Source organism: Cuculus canorus, chromosome 5 (assembly GCF_017976375.1).
Source record: "Cuculus canorus isolate bCucCan1 chromosome 5, bCucCan1.pri, whole genome shotgun sequence".
NCBI classification, from domain to species: domain Eukaryota; kingdom Metazoa; phylum Chordata; class Aves; order Cuculiformes; family Cuculidae; genus Cuculus; species Cuculus canorus.
In genome coordinates this window covers 52,263,026-52,283,004 of record NC_071405.1, presented here as the reverse complement: position 1 = coordinate 52,283,004, position 19,979 = coordinate 52,263,026, and the positions used below count along the sequence as shown (strand labels likewise).

General features: G+C 39.1%; 1 protein-coding gene across 13 annotated transcripts in view; it reads left to right on the top strand.

The window, feature by feature from the left end:
- CELF1 (CUGBP Elav-like family member 1) overlaps window positions 1-19,979 on the top strand; it is a 58,060-nt gene that overhangs the window by 28,180 nt on the left and 9,901 nt on the right. For 6 of the 13 annotated variants that reach the window (XM_054068580.1, XM_054068577.1, XM_054068578.1 and 3 more), the window contains 11 exons: window positions 2,314-2,501; window positions 3,250-3,332; window positions 3,736-3,784; window positions 6,842-6,976; window positions 7,162-7,241; window positions 7,606-7,767; window positions 9,157-9,238; window positions 12,005-12,133; window positions 17,918-18,031; window positions 18,206-18,391; window positions 19,212-19,355. In XM_054068580.1, the coding sequence (XP_053924555.1) occupies window positions 2,324-2,501; window positions 3,250-3,332; window positions 3,736-3,784; window positions 6,842-6,976; window positions 7,162-7,241; window positions 7,606-7,767; window positions 9,157-9,238; window positions 12,005-12,133; window positions 17,918-18,031; window positions 18,206-18,391; window positions 19,212-19,355 (1,342 nt within the window). In that variant the 5' untranslated portion in view covers window positions 2,314-2,323. The remainder of the gene's footprint in view (window positions 1-2,313; window positions 2,502-3,249; window positions 3,333-3,735; window positions 3,785-6,841; window positions 6,977-7,161; window positions 7,242-7,605; window positions 7,768-9,156; window positions 9,239-12,004; window positions 12,134-17,917; window positions 18,032-18,205; window positions 18,392-19,211; window positions 19,356-19,979) is intronic. The other 7 variants (XM_054068575.1, XM_054068572.1, XM_054068570.1 and 4 more) reach the window with 7 other exon arrangements.

Genomic DNA, 19,979 nt, shown 5'->3' with positions numbered 1-19,979 from the left:
CAAGGCCTTAGACTGCCATTTTGGGAGGCAAGGAGTTAGTTGGGGATGGAAAGACTGGAGTTTGTATTCTTTCTGCTCTGTTACCCATTGCTATCTTCATGGATCTGACACTCTGTTTATCTGACAGTGCACTCAGTACTGCTTCGCCAGGGAAAATTGCACAAAACAAGTCCAGTGCATCAGCATTTTCATTGTGTATTAAGCTGAGCCTCCCTTCACATGGTCGCATCCCCTTTTTAATCTGGGATTCCATGTCCCTTTCCCAGTCCAGCCTGTTTCTGTGGTGTCTATTGCTGGTCTCCCTGAGCTTCTGTTTCTGTGGTTTGGGTGTTTTTTGTGTGGCTGAGTGTTAAGACCTGCAGGACTTTTGGAAAGTGGTGTTGTTTCAGGGTTAGGCAATACATTGATTTAGTGTTAGTAGTTTGTCAGATTGAGGTGATGGCTGCGTTCAAGTTGGATTTCCTCCCAGAGATGATGGTGGACCATTGCTCCTTGAATGCTAGCCCTGTGTAAGTATTTTGTCTTCATGTCTAAGTTTATAGCTAAAGTAACTGTTGGAATTGCTTTCTCTGAAGTCTCTGTTGTCTGTAGGGGGAGATAGTAGAGTCTGCCGTTTGTGTTCTTGAAGAAATCCTAGTGGGCGTTGACAAAATATATGGGATTCTGGACAGGCATAAAAAAGGATCAGATAATTTTGAGAATGAGGGCTAGGGAGGATTAAAGCTATTTGGCAGCACTGTTTCTAGTGTTCTACAGGTGCTGATATTATTAAATAAGTAATTTTAATCAAATGTTGGGAGAACAGTGTCTGATTTTGCCTGTTAATGACTCTAGACTATGCCTTTTAATTAGGAATGAAAGATTCCTTCTATACTGTTGATGTCGTGTTAAGAGTTGCCCAGTTAACAGGAGCCAAGCTATGCTCTTGCAGCTACCCATGGCATAGAAGGCAGGGGTGAAAATTATCATTAGAAGAGGGTTAATGGTTTCCAGTGGTTCTCCATTGAAATTAAAAGACGTTGAAAGAAGAGGTAGTTGCCTCTTTGTTAAAGGTAGAGGTAGGCCTTGGATATTTGAGAGGTGCTGACCCTTTCAAAGTGGAAAGGTAAAGAGGACTGAAAGAATTTGTGATAATTCCCCCCCCTTCTAGTAAGAAACTTTGTTGTTTCTGAGGATGTTCACAGTTACTGAATTATGAGCTTTGACAGCATCAGTTTTTCCTTAGGCTCTCAACAGCAGCGTATTGAGGGGAAAAAATAAACATTACCTGCTCTGGAATTTTTTTTTTTTTTAGTTCTGTTGAATGGGAATACAATTGTGTGTGGACAGCGAGAGGAACACAGTTTACTGTAGTGTGAAGTTAATAGATTTTGAATGGCTTATCTTTAAAGGAAAAAAAGCAGAGACGGAGAGCTGACTACTGTGGAAGAAGGCCACCTGTATTCTTCAATGAAGAGTTTGGGGCTGGGGAGGAATCATTGTACAGTTACTGTACTATTCTCCATGTCCTTTCTAGGTGATGCAGGGGCAGCAATTTTAACCTACTAATCACTATAGCTACAACAGGATATCGTTACAGTGTGCCTTCTACGTTACAGTATGTCTTCTACAGAGATAGGTCCTGTGGTATACCAGACTGTGACTACCGATAACAAGACCTCACATTACACTTTGCAAACAATGGAAAGTCAATACAGAAAGTGATGTGTGGCTCTTGGTTAGCTGGATGGAGTATAACGTAGTTTTATTAATAGGTTGTAAGCTGTTTGTATGGCTACATGATTCACTGTATTGAGGTGGATCTTCACCCTGGAAAATGGTTGCAGATAGTCACATTTTAAAACAACAAAATTAATGTTATACTCATTTTCACTGGTTACCAATAACATCAGTAGTCTGTGGGTAAGCTGAATTTAGGTTCCTTCCTGTTCTGGTTTCTTTTTCTGTAAAATTTTACGTGGTTTAATTAGTGATATTTCTCAGTCACCCCAGCAGATTTGTGTCCTGAATCCCAGATGTTGTTGACTACATTGTAGGAACAAATGTTAGTAGTTTTAAAGAGCTGTGTAGAGAATGTTTGATTTCCAAGTACACAGCTTGCCAGTGAACATGAATGATGTTTCTGAATATTCTTTGCTATGCAGAAATAGGAATGTACAAGAGTCTCTCTTTATATTTATGTTTTAACCATATACACTTCTATATATGTAGAAATATTTTTTAATCTTGCTGTAAAAATGCTGCTTCTAGGTGCAGTAGCATCTAGAATCTGTTGAAAAATGTAAACCAGAAATTCCTTATTGTTTTTAATAGCTCAAAGAAAATGAATGGCACATTGGATCACCCAGACCAACCTGATCTAGATGCTATCAAGATGTTTGTGGGTCAGGTCCCACGGAGCTGGTGTGAGAAGGATCTAAGAGAACTTTTTGAACAGTATGGTGCTGTCTATGAAATCAATGTCTTGAGGGACAGGAGCCAAAACCCTCCTCAAAGCAAAGGTGAGAATTTCTGTACTTATGGGAGATTTAGGGTCTCAGCTGCTTTCACATAGTTACAATCTTAGCTGTTTGATTTGTGTGTTGGAGTTCTGTGACCAGGTGTGCATTGAAGCCCAGGTTTTATATTCTTTACTTAGATCGTGATCCAGTTGTCTGCTGAGGAAAATCATAATTTTTTTTTTTTCTAGAGCTCAGAAGTAATGGGAATGCTTGAAGAATGGATTAAAACTGCAAATTAATATTCCAGGGCATCATTGTGGTGTTATGATATGACCAAAATGTTGCTGGAAGTGTCACAGTTTCAGATTAAATATGAAATTAAGTTCTGTAATTTGTGTACATCAAATCCTAACTAAGTGCTGTACCTAGATTTGTAGTTCAGTTAAGTGCAGTATCTTATTTCCTGGGAAAGTAGATAAATTTTTGGTACTAGCAAATGGTTATAGGGTTTGATAATGGAAGTAGCCAACAATTATTTGACAGATGTATTTAATAGACCATTTGAAAAAAAAATATAGTGATGTTTGGTTATGAATATATCCTATTTTCCTATGTATCCTGTTTTATTAAGCTTCGAAATCTTTTTTTTAAACAGTCATGATCAGTAGTACCTTCATGTTTGAATGCCTAATGTCTTCTACTTGTTTTATGTTTTACATTGGAGGGGTAGAAGTGGGGGTTGCAATTTCTATGCAACAGGTCAAGATTCATAGTGTTCTTTCTTGCTAGTGTTTTGTTTCACTTGCAGGGTGCTGTTTTGTTACATTTTATACACGTAAAGCTGCACTAGAAGCACAGAATGCTCTTCACAACATGAAGATCCTCCCAGGGGTAAGAGAAGAGCCATCCTTTCTTTGCAACTGTGTTGTTTTTCTGAGCTTTGGCACCACTGATGTACAAACATATGTTATCTTGCCCTCAAATCATGTTTTTATAGAACAATTCAGAAGAGCAGTGTCATGAGAATTGTATGATGACAGGGAATTTTGGATCATTTGGGAGAACGATATGGTAGTAAAGTAGTGGGTGGGCATAGCTCCTATAATACTTTCTGAAGAAGAATGATGGCATATCATGGGGAAAGCTTTTCTTCTAGAAATATATGTATTATTACATATGCACTTTTTTGTAGAGGCAGTTTAGGCTACCACTTCTTCCACAGTTCTTACGGGATGTATTTCGTATAGTATAAAGTGACTGCATCCAAGATTAAATAATTTTTTTTATATTTTAGATGCACCATCCTATCCAGATGAAACCGGCTGACAGTGAAAAGAGTAATGGTAAGCTGTACTGAAATCTGAGTTTGGTGACATCATTCATCCTAATAGGGAAGCTTGAGGTTTTTACTTTTGTTGAACATCTTCTGGTGAAGTCTTCTTGAGTTGGAGACCTGATTTTTTTTTTTTTTAAGGAAAAAAAAAGAAAGAAAAAGATATATTTTCAGTATAGTAGGTAGTGTATGTGATGTCTCTAAAATTCCATGACTCTGTATCTTCCACTGCTGCTGCTTGTGGTAGAACCATGTTGTCAGTTAGGGAAACATCCAGTGAGTTCTTCTTTGTACTAAGGTGGTTTAAGTCTTTGTTGGGTACATGGACAGCGAGACTGAGTGCACCCTCAGCAGGTTTGCAGATAACACCAAGCAAAGTGCTGTGGTTGATACTCTAGAGGGAAGGGATGCCATACAGAGGGACTTTGACAAGTGCAAGAAATAGGCTCGTGTAATTATGGAATTCAAGAAGGCCAAGTGCAAGGTCAGGCCCTGGGGTTGGAGCAGTCCCAAATACAGGCTGGACAATGTGTGGATTAAGAGCAGCTCTGTGGAGAAGGGCTTGGGGGGAGGATGGGTATTGATGGATGAAACACTGAATATAAGCTGTCAGTGTGTGCTTGCAGCCCAGAAACCCAGTTGTATCCTGGGCTGTGTCAAAGGAAGGGCTGACAGGTCATGCGAGGTGATCCTCCTGCTCTACTCTCATGAGGCCACACATGGACTACTGCATTCAGCTCTGGGGGCCCCAGCATAAGAAAGACATGGACCTGCTCAAGCGTGTCTAGAGGAGGGCCATGAACATGATCAGGGAGCTGGAAGACTTCCCATATGAGGACAGGCTGGGACAGTTGGGCTTGTTTAGCCTAGAGAAGCGAAGGCTCCAGGGAGGCCTTGTTGCAGCCTTCCAGTACTTCAAGGGGTCCTGTGGGAAAGACGGGGAGGGATTCATCAGTTTGAGGGTGCTGAGGCACTGGAACAGGTTGCCCAGAGAGGTGGTAGATGCCCCCTCACTGGGAGTGTTCAAGGCTAGGTTAAATGAGGCTATCAGCAACCTGATGTAGTGGAAGGTATCCCTGCCCATGCCAGAGGGGTCGGAATTAGATAATCTTTAAGGTAATTTCCAGACCATTTTATGAAATCTGGAAAAGCTTTTTCAAGTGCTTGACGAATTTGAAGCAAAGCCTGTTGCATCTAGGATGGCAGTCAAAACTACTTATTGTAAAATATATGGGAGATTGAGAATTCACAATAGTATAGTAAAAACAAAACTGAATATTTCTGCACATTGGCCGCTTTGGGTGGATTAAGACATTTAGCGTGTACCATTAGGTAAATGATCATTAGTCGACATATCTCCGTGATGAGTTCGTATACATACGAGCTCAGATATGTGTGAGTCTATATGTATTGCTGCAAGAAAAGCAAAGCGTTTAGCATCTAGTAATTACAGCCTTTCTGTGGTTGGCTGAATTTTATTTTTCTTCATTTAGCAGATTTGCTACAAGATTAATGTTGCACGATGAACAAGATAATGCTGATTCCTGAAAGCATGCATCTTAAGATAATTGAAAACAAAAGATGGGATGTACGGGTAACATATAGTAGGAGTTATTCCATCTGCACTTTACTCCATGTGCTTCTGCACAAATGTATCTAGAAAGGAGTAATTCGTTTGAAGTATTATTAGTTGAACAGAATAGTTTCTCTAAACTAAAATTGGTCTTGCATTATACAGACACAAAAATATCCTGGGAAAATAATGGAAAGAGGGAAAAAGTATTTAATGGAATTTTAAGGTTGTGGCTATTATGAGTTTTAGTAAGAGGTGTACATGAAAATACAAATGAGAAAGCATCAGTTAAAAGAATATTTTAATTTGCCATTAATAAAAGGGATTCTGGATCTCTTGAACTAAAATGGACTGTGAAAAGGATTTGTAAGCACCTTTCTGCCGCGAAGGCTTGAAAGTGAACTGGGTACAACATTAAGATTTAATAGTCAAAGTAATTTCAGCTGGAATAGTTTGGAATTTTCCGCTTCAACACCATAGAAGACTCAGCAAATAAGTTGATTTCCCCTCACCATTTTACTAAATATAACACTTTCTCTCTTGAAACTTCAAATTATGCTACAGCCTTCATCACATTTTATATTGTGCCAAATGTTGTATTTGCCAACTTCTATATTTCCAAATATAAGTATTTCAGAGGTTAATTAGCATGCTCAAGTAAAAGGAGATATATAAAGTTCTGCTCTGTGTTCAGTTACACCCTACTCCTTCAAGTGACCTTAAACTGACATTAGTAACCACCAACTGCAAAGTTAAGAGAAATGTCTTTCTGGACTGCTTGTTTTAAAATAATCTGCAGTCTGAGAGGTATTCTTCAGCTCTCATGTATCTGGTAGCATCAGAGCAAAATACAGTAGCATGCAGGCTGTTCTGATTTGAGGTGTTATTTTCATGCTTTTGTTCCATATCAGAATGGGTGAATCTGAAACAGAATTAAAACTATTCTGGTTTAGCAACTGCTGTTGCTTCTGCTGTTGAGAAAGGAGCATGAGGAAATAGGCAGCTCTAAACTTAAGTAATTGGCATGATATGGAAGCCTAGAAAGAAGCTTTCTGCGTCTCACTTGCTTGTTTAGATAGCTATGTTGGTAGTCTGAAGGCAGAAGAGACGGAGGAGAGAGAATGACAACAGTCTGATAAAGTACATACAAGTCTTCTCTTACTCCCCAGGAACTAAATGTGGGAGATAGAGGGAAGAGCTAAATCTGACGTATCTTTTCCTTGTCTTACATTCTTGCAGTTCGCAGGCTTGCAAGGGAAAAGCAGTCAATAAAATGTAAACGTAAAACATCGTAGGGCAAGCATGCTTCAGGTACATTGGGGTATCTCATATGCATCCTCTTCAACTGAAGAGATTCCATTATTAGGAATTTGGTTTTGACAACTCCTATCCTACATACAAGGGAAATAACTGCAGTTGATGGAGGAGGCTTGACTAAATAAGATCTAATAAGCCTATATCTGCTGGTAATACTCTTATCCTTTGATTTCTTAGCAGTAGAAGATAGGAAGTTGTTTATTGGGATGATATCCAAGAAGTGCAATGAAAATGACATCCGAGTGATGTTCTCCCCCTTTGGGCAGATTGAAGAATGCAGGATATTACGGGGCCCAGATGGCCTGAGCAGAGGTAAGCAAGAACCTTTTCTGGTAGTTCAAAGTTCCCCACTGGAACTCCCTTTTGCAGCTCAAGGTGGCATTTCGGCTCTTTCTGTGATTTCCCCCTGCCAGCTTAATAGGCATTTTCATTTCTTTATTCATCCCGGTGATTGTGGATGTCGTGAATCACCTGGTTCTTTTTTGTACTTTCCCCAGGTTGTGCGTTTGTGACTTTTACAACAAGAGCCATGGCACAAACGGCAATCAAAGCAATGCACCAAGCACAAACCATGGAGGTAAAACAAGTTAATGGGTGTCAGGAGAAGATGTAATTTGTCAGGCAGTCACTATGGAATTTCGAGGACTAGAGAGCAGAGACAAGGATAAGTGCAGTGTGTTTCTTTGTAAATGCTACTGCTGGGCCTTTGTGTTTGTTCTCCTATTTTTAGAGCTCAAGTTAGAAATTTCATTTGCAGAGAAAATACGTTAATTAAAAGCAAATGAGACTTCGAACCTTTCAAGAAATGTGCTGTTTAAATATGTATATATCTAGGTTTAGGGGTTGGGAGGAGAATGCTTCTAATGACTAGGTCTTAATGCGATGATTTTTGTGTCTGCTAGGGATAGCAAGTGTGTAATTGTTTGAATTACTGTTTGCAGGGTTGCTCTTCTCCCATTGTGGTAAAATTTGCAGACACGCAGAAGGACAAAGAGCAGAAACGAATTGCTCAGCAACTCCAGCAACAAATGCAACAGATCAGTGCTGCCTCAGTATGGGGAAACCTGGCTGGTCTCAACACACTTGGACCCCAGTACTTAGCAGTGAGTTTCTGATTTGGTTCTTTCCATCTCTTCAGGCATTACGGAGTCTGACTGTCTTGTGGTGTTCAATGTACTGATTTTTAGAAGGCTCCTGATCAATAGGAGCAGGATTCTTAATCCCCATTTTGTGTATGAGGAGGCTGAAATTAAGTTATGTTTTAACAGCTAGTCAGGGTACATTGAAATGAGGATTTCAACCCCAGTCACTGTAGCCTTTAAAGCCCACTGTAATTTTTTTTTTTTTCCCCTCTCTTCTGTAGAACAAGTTTGTGCTGGGAATATTTTCTTTGTATGTTATGGCCTCAATGTTTACCTATACCCATGTCTATCTGATGACATAGTTTTCATGTTCATGGAAGCATTTTTGCTTTTGTAGCCTTTATTTCTTTCATCGCTTTCTAGTGAAACCTAGAATAGTACTTGGTGCTGTTCAAATAGAAAAGATAATCAGGTTGGAAGCACCAAACAGCTGCTATTACACATTAAAAGAAAGAAAACCAAAAGAAAACCACCCAAGCAAAACCAGAAAATTGAGAGAAACTACTGTCTTTAGCAAAAATGACACAACAGAAGGTACTCTGCTGTTTGTCAGTGATTCAGGTCAATTTTGCTAGGTCCCTGAAGGGTGAGCTTTTCATAAACCAATGTGCTCTAGCTTATGTGGATTGCCACAGTAGCTGTGAGAACTGTATTCATGCAATACAAGGTCTAGGGAACAGAAAAGGAAAATTTCATCTCATTCTTGGTATGATATTCTGCTGAAGTTGGGGCATTCTTTCTGTTTAGTAGTGCTTCGGGTTTGGTAGATTGGATTTTTTTTAAAACACCATCTAGCTAATGGAGAATGGAATAAAAAATCCCTCTAAATAGCTTCTGATTTGAGGCTTGAAATTTGCCTCATGGCTGCTGTGCTTAAAAAGAGTGTAGGGTCTTCCCTCTTACAGTGGCCCTTTGGTTTTAGTATGGTGTTTGCCATTTGTCCTATGCTGGCAGTGTCTTAAAGTCTGGCTTGAGGTAATATATCCTTAAGGGTGGCAATCCTGCCCAAGATGCTTTGAATAGGGTTTCTCTTTCACTACTGGTTCTGCCGGGATTGTCTTGCTGTATTAGCTATAAACTTCCCTCAACCTTTGTTATGTTGAGTAGGGAAGGCATTGTGCTGTTGCTTTGGCTGCAATGCGGTGCATGGGCAGTGTGGATTTTCACTATGGTGGTGCTCTGGCTGTATTGTGTAAGGGGAATTCTCTTTATGCTTTGCTGCAATGTGGTGCATGGGCAGTGGGAGTTCCCTTTGTGACGGCGCTCTGGCTGTGGTGTGATGCAGTTTCTCCCAGAAGCGGAGCCAGCCCTCACTCTCACTCTTGTTTTGTTTTTTGGTGTAATGTCTAGCTTTATTTGCAGCTCCTTCAGCAGACAGCAGCTGCGTCATCTGGGAACCTGAACACATTGAGCAGCCTCCACCCAATGGGAGGTGAGTTTTTATCACCAGAAGACAAGTTCAGTCCCACAGAAAAGAGGAGGGTAAAGAAAGCAGCCAGAAGGCTGTAGACATATTAACCTCATTTGAAATAAGTAGGCCTGAGTTTGCCTACTCCTTTGGAATGACAGGAATCCTCTGCTACAAGCGTGGATATTCCCTTTAGATCTTAGTTAACCATTGTCCCCCAGGTAAGTTGTGGTCTGCTGGTGATCTCCCCTCTGGCGTTATCTTCCATTATAGGTACAGAAAGATGGCTCTGTATATTTATTTTCATCTAAACAGATGCCTATTTGAAGCATTGTGTTTTCAAGTGTTATTGCGTACGTTTCAGTGATAATGGATTCTTAGGTTTTCCATTTTAAATACTTTGTTATCAAATACATTCAAGTTGAAAATGCGATGTTGGTAGGAACGTGAACTAGTCCTTCATTCAGGTTATTTGTTTGAATTACAAACGATTACATCATTGCTGTTAGGGAAATATCAGCTTAAAAGGTATGAGAAAAATTCCTTGCTGTGGACAGCTAGTCAGAATATTCACTAAGTAGAGCAGCACTCGGGCTGCAAATTAATTGTGTCTTCTGTCTTCACAGGGTGGGGAATAATAAAAGTACAAGGTTTTGGAAAGTGTTATGGTTTTGTTTGTAAGAACATTAATTTATAGTTGAGGTCAATTCTAGCCTTAGCTTCTTATGTTTACTTTTTTCATGTTAGACCTCTTCAGAGGTCTTTAGATCCAAGACTCTTGTCCAAAGCATTTTTTTTTTTAGTCACTTTCACTAATATCCTGTGTGGTGGTCATCTATAATAGATTTTGTTATGCACATGGTAGTGGTTTTCCCCCTCTTGTGGGGGGAAAAGTGAGTGGTAAAAAAAGGAGAAAAACAGTACAACAGTTCGTGTTAGTGCAATAAGGATTAGGGCAGAGGGAAGGGGGTAATTTGCTGAGGTTACCTGTGAGGTTTCCAAGGTAATTCTGTCTTCACTGTTTTTAAGGTGGTTTGTTTTTTTCTTAAATTGAGAACTCGGTCATACAAACAGCATGTTGTGTAATGTGTTCAGAGATGTATTACAATTTGTGATTCTTCACAGAAGGAGTTTCAGTTTGTTTTTCCTGTTAATATCTCAGTTAATCTCCTTTCTTGAAATTCATAGAAAGAAAAATTAAGTAAGTAGTTAGATCCCGGATTATATCAGGCTGTAGACAAAATTTAATCTTGACCCTATTTGAAAGCAGATGGGAAAACAATGTGATGACAAGAGGACAGGTGCAGTGTGCGCATGCCAAACTGCTTCAGAAAGGAAGCAAGCTGCTCTGTTCTTCACTTGCTATAACAGTTGCACTTTTAACCCTCTCTAGCGCAATAAAACTGAAAAATACAACTCTGGTTTTAACATTATGCTTTTGTGTTACAATGGCACCTTGAGAATCTAAGTAAAGGCATAATCCTCTTGTTTCAGGCTTTAGACATAGTTAGAGAAACAGACAGTGTCACAAAGAGCAAACAACTGAAGATATAAAATACCCGAATTAACTATGCTAATGGTAGTCAAAAGTTTTTGGAAAATAAATAGTTTATACTGCATTGTCACATATGTTCTGAGAGTGTTTGCTTACATACTTTAATTACAAAACTGAGTTTTTCATTATTTGAGATGCATGCCTTGTCACCAAGTACTTACTAAGCATCCAAAAGATAAGGTGCCACATCTGCCTAGGACGTTTTGATGTTGTTAGCAGAATGGTGGTTAATTTAATTTTGGTTTTAATTTATAGGGAAGAATTACTAGGGATTGTCTGAATTCATATAAAAAGAGGAGGAATAGTTAGGATAAGCAAAGGTAGAGACAAAAAGAGGAAATACGGGAAGAAGGTCAGAATTGGAGGAATGGAGCTAACCCACCAAAGGATGGCTAGAATACAGAATTCAGAAGATCTATGTTAATGCTAATCCTGTGGGAGGAAAGGAGGGCAAACTACAGTTTCAGTACTGACCAATTGGTTTAATTAAAAAAACATGACTCAAAATTGAGGCGAGTCAGATGAGTAAACTGGCCAGTAAAAGTTCACCCATGCAAGGATACCTTCCTCCCCGCTAACCACAACGTGCCTGATGTTTCCAGTTTTCCTTCCTGATTTGTTTGACCCGCTGACTGGTCTGTGTGTGCATCGGCTGATCTTGTGGTCAGGAGTTGCCTCCTAGCATTGTCTCAATTGACTGTTGATTCTTGACTGCCAAGGGGACCAAACAAAATGTGCTGATACTCAGCTGATGGTGGGTTAAAGGTGTGACTTGTGGCCACTGTGGTGAGTAGGCCTTCTTGAAAGAATTCTGCAGTTATTGCTGTTCCCATACAAAGATTGTGAAGGGACACAAGATGAGAAGGTTATTGGTGTAGTGTCTAGACACATTCTCTGGCTTGCAGGTGAGCTATCAGACCCTGGCTTAACTCAATTAAAGCTGCTATGCTCTTATGTGGATAGAACACTGCTAGAAAATTTCTGTTCTCCAGAGTCTACATCTCGGATCATTACTGCTTGGTCTTTTACAGAAACTCCTCTGTCTGGGCAAAGAGAAACTCTTTAGTTTCAACAAAGAATTGCAATGTAGAAAAGATCAGTAACTAATATTAAGCCTGCTGTTTTTATACTCCTTCCCATTACTCCCTTGTGATGTGCTGAGGTTGCTGGATCTGTTAAGCTTGGATGATGGTGACTGTTTTAGGAGAAACTGTGCATTCTTCAATGTGTTGCAGGACTGAATGCGATGCAGTTGCAGAACCTGGCTGCATTAGCAGCTGCAGCCAGTGCAGCTCAGAATACACCAAGTGGTACCGCTGCACTGACTTCCTCCAGCAGCCCCCTGAGCGTGCTCACCAGCTCAGGTAAGAGACTGACTATGCTGCAATGAGTTCTTATGCTTTAGGAATTGCTTCAGGATAGATGTCACCTGTTTTGTCTATCCCTTTTTGTCACTTTCATGTTGATTCTTCCAATAGCTAAGCAGTTTTACGATGGATTCACTGGGTAAATATCTTTGTTTAGTGTAAATATCTTGGTCACTAGCAAAGGCTTCTTTGTTCCTGCTGTGTTCCTTCATCCAAATTGTCGGATTAATTTAGAGTAAAAAGATTTTTTTGAGGTCATCATGAAGCAGAAAGGTAGGTGACCTCTTTCTAGTCACGTTATTATAATCTTGACATATGTTAGGTTTACCTATGATTTTAGGCAAGTATTGTCAGATGTACCCTGTTAACTCTGGACACAGAGATAGAAGATGCCGTAGGCATGAAGTAATGCATTCTGTGCACTAGAACAGTAGAGTTTATATTCCTTTGACACTAATGAAGACAAGGATATTGTAACTACCTCATAGAATAGACAGACCTCCTAGCTCATTTATTGGAAAGTGTTGTCTAGAACTGAGTCTGTAAGTTGCACATAAAAATCAGTACGTTTCCCAGCATCTGCAGTGTGGTACGTGGGTTTGACTTCGGGTTTTTGTTTTTTCATTAAAAAGTAGATTGCTTATGTAGTTTTGAAATCCTGTCTACAGAGTCGACATCTTCACCTGTCATTGTGAGAGACCAGAGGGAGCTCGGGGTGCTTTAAATTTCCACAGGTAGCTTTTTGTATTGCGTAGGAAGACAGAGGAACTGGACTAAGAGATTATAAAGAGATTACAAGGAAAAGCTGTTTAGAAAACCTTATGTCACACAATCAGGAGTTAAACTGAGTGCTTTGCACAGTTTTCTACTTAGAGAAATCCCCAGGAAAGAACTTGGTTCAAAGAGTGTTCTGTTGTCGGACAGAGCTTTTTTTACATAAAATCATTGTGTTCTGCAGTGCTTAAAAGATTTAAATTTCAAAATGTATCTTGACTCCCAACTATAGTATCCTGTTTTATAATTAAAATAAAACAATGAAGAGTTGCAGCTATAGAAGAGCTGCATTTACAACCCACAAATGCTGCTTCGTCATTGAGAGAGCATGAGGTGAACATATTTGAGACTTTCTCCCATATTTGTCCATGCAGTAGCAGAGCTGGAATTGTCAGGTTACAATTTGCTGTGACTGGAATTTAGGCAATTTCCTTGTTGGCTCTCCTGTCTACTAACTAGAGCAAGTTTGTCCTCCGATTTGTTGAAGTAGGGAGAGGGACTGGCAGATTGTGAGGCTCAAATGGCACGTGCTGTAAAAGGCAGAGACAACCTCTTCTCGGAAGTGTACAGCGAAAGGGCAAAGGCAATGGACACAAGTTGCAAGAGAGAAAATTCTGACTGGATATAAAAGAAAAATAAAATTAATTATGAGAGTGAATAAGCTCAGGAACCAGATGCCCCAGGGACTGTGGAATCTACTATCATTTCAGAGAAGGAATTGAGAAGGAATTGCAATTGAGAAGGACTCAACGGACTGACGTAACTCAGAGGTTAGCTCACCTCTGAGCAGCCCATTAGACTAGATGATCCACAAAGGTATCTTTCAACTGAATTTATGCTACTGTTATGTGATTCTTTGGGACTGGTTTCCCCTCCATGAATTTTGGCTCTTCACAGGCTTGTAATATGAAGCAGTCACTATTGTATTGCTTTTCAAACTTAAGTATAATTTTGAAGAGATTAGCTTTGTTCAAAAGGAATAAAAAGTTCTGGAGGATGTGATCTGTATGTAGTCACTGACAGCAAACTGAAGCAATTTCAATGCTTTAATTAGAGATATTAATATGCTTCACCTTTTAAAACTGTACTTAAGTTGGCGGGAGGGGAAGTCTCAGTGTATGCAGACAGCATTCAATCTCATGATACTTCTTGTAATTATAAAGCTTTTTAACTCTTTATTCTGAACCAACTGTTATCTCTTATAAAAGCAAACTTGAAATTCTCTCTTGATTAATATTTGTACGTGCATTCACACTGTGTGTATTTGCATGGGAGGCTGTTGGATTCCACACACTCAGAATATCCCTTGTGAACCATATCTAGACCTTGAAAGAACTTAGTGTATAGCTGTTCACTGTTCTGTATTAGTCTTCCTTGTCTGTAAGACATATGGCAACAGCTACTGTGATGACCTCTTAAACCTAACTGCAGATGAGGTGACTACCGGCTTGACTTCTATCCATCTGTCATCCAAATGTTCACTTGATGTTTATTTGGACATCTCTCCCAGACTGTTCTCAAATTGCATAATTGGTGGAAAAATCCAGACAACCATTATGCATGATTATCTTTTTGATTTTCTTTAATCTGCATTCATGGCTTTTGTGTTTGGGGAACTTTTAAGTCCACACAGTGCAGAGTCTGTGGACTATGCATAGGTTACATGTCAGAACGTTTGAACTCAGAGATGTTAAGTATTGTTATTGTGCTTATTGTGGTGTCTTCCTACTCATTTCTGGTGATTTTTGTTTAGGAATTTCATACTATTATTGTGTATTTTAATGTAGAACAGGATGGTGCAAAATCTTGAACGTTGCAGTAAAGCAGATACTCTTTAGAACTGAATGGTCTGCTGCTGCATCCTTATATAGGTCATCCATGTTACAGAGACTGTGGCCTCAGATAAACCATTTAAACTGCTAGATTGTGAAAGGGACATTGAAGAAAACATTACAGAAGCATTTCAGGATTAGAGTGTTTTGTCTGGCATCTTTTTGACTCAGACATTAATAAGAATTGTCTGCTCCAGTGCAAAATAGAATGGTTGAAAAAGTTGGTGTGTATTTCCATTTCTCCTCCTTTCAAAGACAACTGTCAAAGCTCCAGCAAAGATGAAGTGACTTACTGACATTAGTGTGTCTCCAGCAAAATTATTTTCAGAGACATCGTACTCTTCCTGCATTTACTGGAACTAATTCTGGTACAGTTCAGTCAGATTCATTCCATGAATTTTAGTGCTCTTTAGCTCATTGCTTGGATGTTGGCTGAATTAGAGCTGTCTTACTTTCCCTCAGTTTACCTGCCTCCACAAGTTGGTAGTTGATGTCTTAGTCCAAGTTTTTTTCTTTCCTAGCTATTTTTTACTACATATTCAAATTTTCTTAAAACCTTTTCAAGTATTTTCAGCTAGTTCTGTTAGAGTGAGCCTTTTGTCGAGCTATAACTCAGTAGATAGATCCAAGAAAACAACCTCAGTAGCAAGCGAAAAAAAATGACAACCCACCAAAAACTGCACAGAAGCCATGTTAAAAATTAGGAATGGAGTTAAGAACATGTATAAGGCTGTGTTGGTTTTCCATCTCCATTACTGTGTGATGTTTTCTGATCTAAAATAATATGCAAAAAACAGAAGAACAGAAAGATGACTAGAACTGTGGAACTCCTTCCCTGTTAGGAGCAATGATGAAGCCTGAAAAGTAGAAGACTGACATGAGGGTAGGATACGACTGAAATCTACAAATAATTACTGATGTGATGAAGACAAGTAGGGAAGGCCATCATTATATATTTCAGGACAAGAACTACAGGATACCAGGTGAAGCTCTCAGCTGGCACTTCAAAAATAAGAAGGGCTATTTCTTTGCCCTTGCCTGAAAAAGTCCTAGGTTTGGAAATTGGTGCATTGGTGTATAGACTATGCTCAGGAAGTATTCCTGTAATTGCCCTGTATTTCTGCTCTACTGTTATTTACCTGCCTCAGATCATCAGAAATGTGGTGCTGACTCAGTACAGAAATTCCTATGTACATACGATAAAGAAAATAAACCAGTGTTAAATTTTCTTGGTGTTTTCAGTACTAAAGACTTTCTTCCTCTTTTTTTAAAAGAGATTGCTGATAAACTCAACTAAACTAACTGTGTGTTCAGTATTTTGTAGTGGTTTTAATGAATTTACTTAAAATCATGACCTTTTTGAAGTAGGGGAAGAATCACTGTTCTTTTACTTTGCTCTCTAGCCTTGGCTTCGTTCTTTTTATTTCCACTACTATTTTATTGTGATTTTTTTTAAATGATGTTCTTATGTATCAAATGTAGTGTCTTTTTTAACTACACAGATTAACAATGAAGTGTTGCAGAAACAAGTCATGTTCTAAAATTGGGGCAGCTGTATAATTTCTGAACTTCTATTCAGCTAGCTATGGTTTTTTTTCTACCGTCTTGATGGTTATGCTGTGAATTGTTCTCGCATGTTTTTCTAGCATGTAATATGCCACTGATAGTAAGACAGGAATTGTCTCTTTTTCTTCAGAGTAACTGTATTAAAATGGTTTGGGTCATTGTCATTAATTTCTGACTTGTAAGAGAGTTTGTCTAGAACTTTTCCTAAAGGAGGTTTGTAATTTCCTCTGTCAGAACAAAACTAAGCAGTGATATGAAGTGCAGCTCCCTGGGTTCTCGTGCTGCTTTTGTTAGGTACAGCTGCTTTTGCTGCGGTTTTTTAAAAAAGTTTCCAGTATTCTGTTTAAATAGTTACAATATTCCACTGCAGTGGAGACTTTGTGCCATATTTATGATCCGGTGAGCGTGTGGAGTGTGAGTCTGTTTGAAAGATGCTCACAATTCTTTTCAAAGTTTTAACAGATGTACACAGCATAACTAAGAATCACAAAAACACAAAGGAAACTGATAATTTCAGGGTTTTTATGTTACCCGCTTGGTCAGACAAATAAATTCCTCATGGAAGAAGACTACAAGATGCCTCTGCAGCATCAGTCTTCAGTATCTTAATTTGTAGAAGCCATAAATATTTTGTGCTGCATTTTGTGCAGTAAATTTAACATCTGGGTTAATAGCAACTTGCATAGGTTTTTCTTATTTACCTTCTTCAGACTTCTAGGTAGTCCACGAACCTGTTGGGAAGACCACTGCTATATAACCATAAAAATACTATTCTTTTATTGTTTTATCATGTCCATAATCTTTGTAGATGAGCTTTGAAATTTGAACTTCTGTTTTTTGATACACTAGCTTCGCAAACTTTTTTCTCGTCAGTTTGAGGTCTACTTCTGTAGAACTAACTCTGCCTGTTGTAGAATTTGGCAGGCCATGTAGGCTGTTAGTCTGCTAAGTACTGCACAGACTTCTCTTACTGGGTAAATGTGGTTGAAGATGTTAATGGAACAGTCAGCAGAGGATAGACTATATATTTTTGGATGTACATTCCAAGAATTTTCTTGGCGCTAGCCCCAGCAGCAGGATTTTGAATGGGAAATTATTTCATGTGTCATAGTAATCTGGGCATCTGCTGTTCCTGTTCTGGCAGTACGGGAAAACTGTGTGGTCATTTGGACTGGAGCTTTCTTTAATGTCCCTAGTATCTGTTTTTCAGGTCTTTTTCACCTTGTGTGATGCTTCAAGGATAGATATTAATATGTAGCAATTCTTACTCACTTTAGTCAGGAGGAAACGGGCATTGCTGCTGGTCACCTTATGTTGAGGTACTTAGTTTAGCTAACGTCCATGTATTGCCTGAAACTTGAGGCATCTTACGCTTAATAATATTATTATTGCTACAAAGAGTAGATGTTATGATGAGGTAGAAATTCTTCAGCAATCTAGGAAGGGACTAGAAGGTGGAAGCAGTATGATCAGTCAGGTTGTGTGGGCTTCGGGTTTTTTTGTGTGAAGTATACTGCGTTGCCTTGATCTGTTCCTCACAGAAATAACTTGAATCGAATTATCGGGACAAAAAATAATTGCTTGAAGTTTAATTATCTTATTTTAATAGCAGGTTCCTCACCTAGCTCCACTAGCAGCTCCTCTGTTAATCCAATGGCTTCTCTCGGAGCACTGCAGACGCTGGCAGGGGCTACAGCAGGCCTCAATGTTAGCTCTTTAGCAGGTAAGCTGTGTTTTGGTGAGTTGGGGGAAGAACTGATTATTACTCCTCAGGTTGTGCTAGTTCTGTTGGGGTGGTTTTCTGCTCCCCACCTTTTTGTGATAGTGCAGAGTATTTGAAAGGTAATTGATCTGGCTCAGTTGAAGTACTTAGTCATCTTTATTTCCTCTTGTACAGGAATGGCAGCCTTAAATGGAGGACTTGGCAGTGGTGGTCTGTCAAATGGGACAGGTAGCACAATGGAAGCCCTCACACAGGCTTATTCTGGAATCCAGCAATATGCTGCTGCTGCATTGCCCACACTGTATAACCAGAGTCTCTTAACACAGCAGAGCATTGGTGCAGCAGGAAGTCAAAAAGAAGGTAGGCAAAAAGTTGCTTGAGAGGGGTTTTCAAAAAGGCAAGCTTAGTTGTTGTGGCTACCTTGTCTACAGAGCTTTTATTACAGAGCATTTTTTAGAATCCTGAAGTTAAGAGCTGTCCAGAATTGCTTTTTATACAGGAGGTTTCTCCCAGGATTTGTCTAGTCCTAAATGCTTAGTAATCATACTCCTCCATTTTTCTTGGAGGACAGGAGAGTGAGTCTACAGCCTGATACCCACCGTCAAAGAAACAGCTGTGGTTTTGTTAATTCTGTTTTCTGTGTCCTTCACCTCTTCCCACAGATACTTAATGCTTTTATCTTCACTCCTCAGATTCAGGATCAATTTAAGCAGCTGTGTAAAGTAACGAAGAATGTAGGAGTGAGTTTTTAGCAGAATGTAGGAGGATTCTTAGAAAAGAATGTCAGATTACTTGTAATGTGATTGCATGTATTTTGTTTTGAAATCTGTTCAGTTTCTTCCGGCTGCAAGCATTGCATAACCATTTTTGTTTTAGTTGGCATGCGGAGGTCAAATTTATTTTTCGGCTTTCATTAGAGCAAAGATGTGTGAACCAGTTTTGGCATAATACAGAAATTAAAGCAAAAATGTCGAGAAAGGGCTAGAATTATTTGAATGATCAGTTCCACCAAAAGGTCATGCTGATTTATTCTGGAATCAAGTACTCCACAGAAGTGCAAACAGCAGTTTCATTGTTTTATCTAGAAAATATGGCTTGAATGACTCTTTCACCTTTTTGTTGTGAAGGGGGCCTATGTTATCCATGCTTTTTCTGATTTGACATTCCTGCTTGTTTGAAGGTCCAGAGGGAGCCAATCTGTTCATCTACCATCTCCCCCAGGAGTTTGGAGATCAGGATCTGCTGCAGATGTTCATGCCATTCGGAAATGTTGTCTCTGCCAAGGTTTTCATTGACAAGCAGACCAATCTAAGCAAGTGTTTTGGTACGTTGAGTCTAATAATGACCTGTAGAAAGGTGACTTCCTTCTAGTAGTCTCTTTTCCAGTATTTTGTCTAGTCTAGCTGTTAGGTCAAGTAGTGACTCTTCCTCTATATCTCTAAAAAGTAAATAAATAAACTCTTCCATCAATTAACTGTATTTTCTGATTTTTATTGTGACTTTTTGCTTTTCCTAGTTTCATACTGTTGTGCCACAGTGTACTGTTTTGGTCCTAGATAATTTAATATGATTCATGTTTGCAGACAGTAGTCATGGCATAGTTCTTTCTCTTCCCCTAATCTTTCATGTTGCTGTATATACTCCTTACTACATTATCATTATAAATTATTTCTATTAGTATTTTAATATACAATTATTATGGCTATCATATAGTATAGGAGGACTTGACCCTGATGTTTTGTAAATGCTCTGAAGGCAATTTCTAAAGATTCATCCTAATTCTTGAAAACTCTTAACAGTAGAACTGTTTCAGCTGTTATTTACCACCTAACCTTGGTTTCATATTTTATCCTAACTTTGCTCTGCTTGTTGTGTATTTGTGATGGAATAGGAGAGGTGAGCCTTTCTCTGTGGTTTTTATAACTTTGTGCCTGTTCTGTTGGATTTT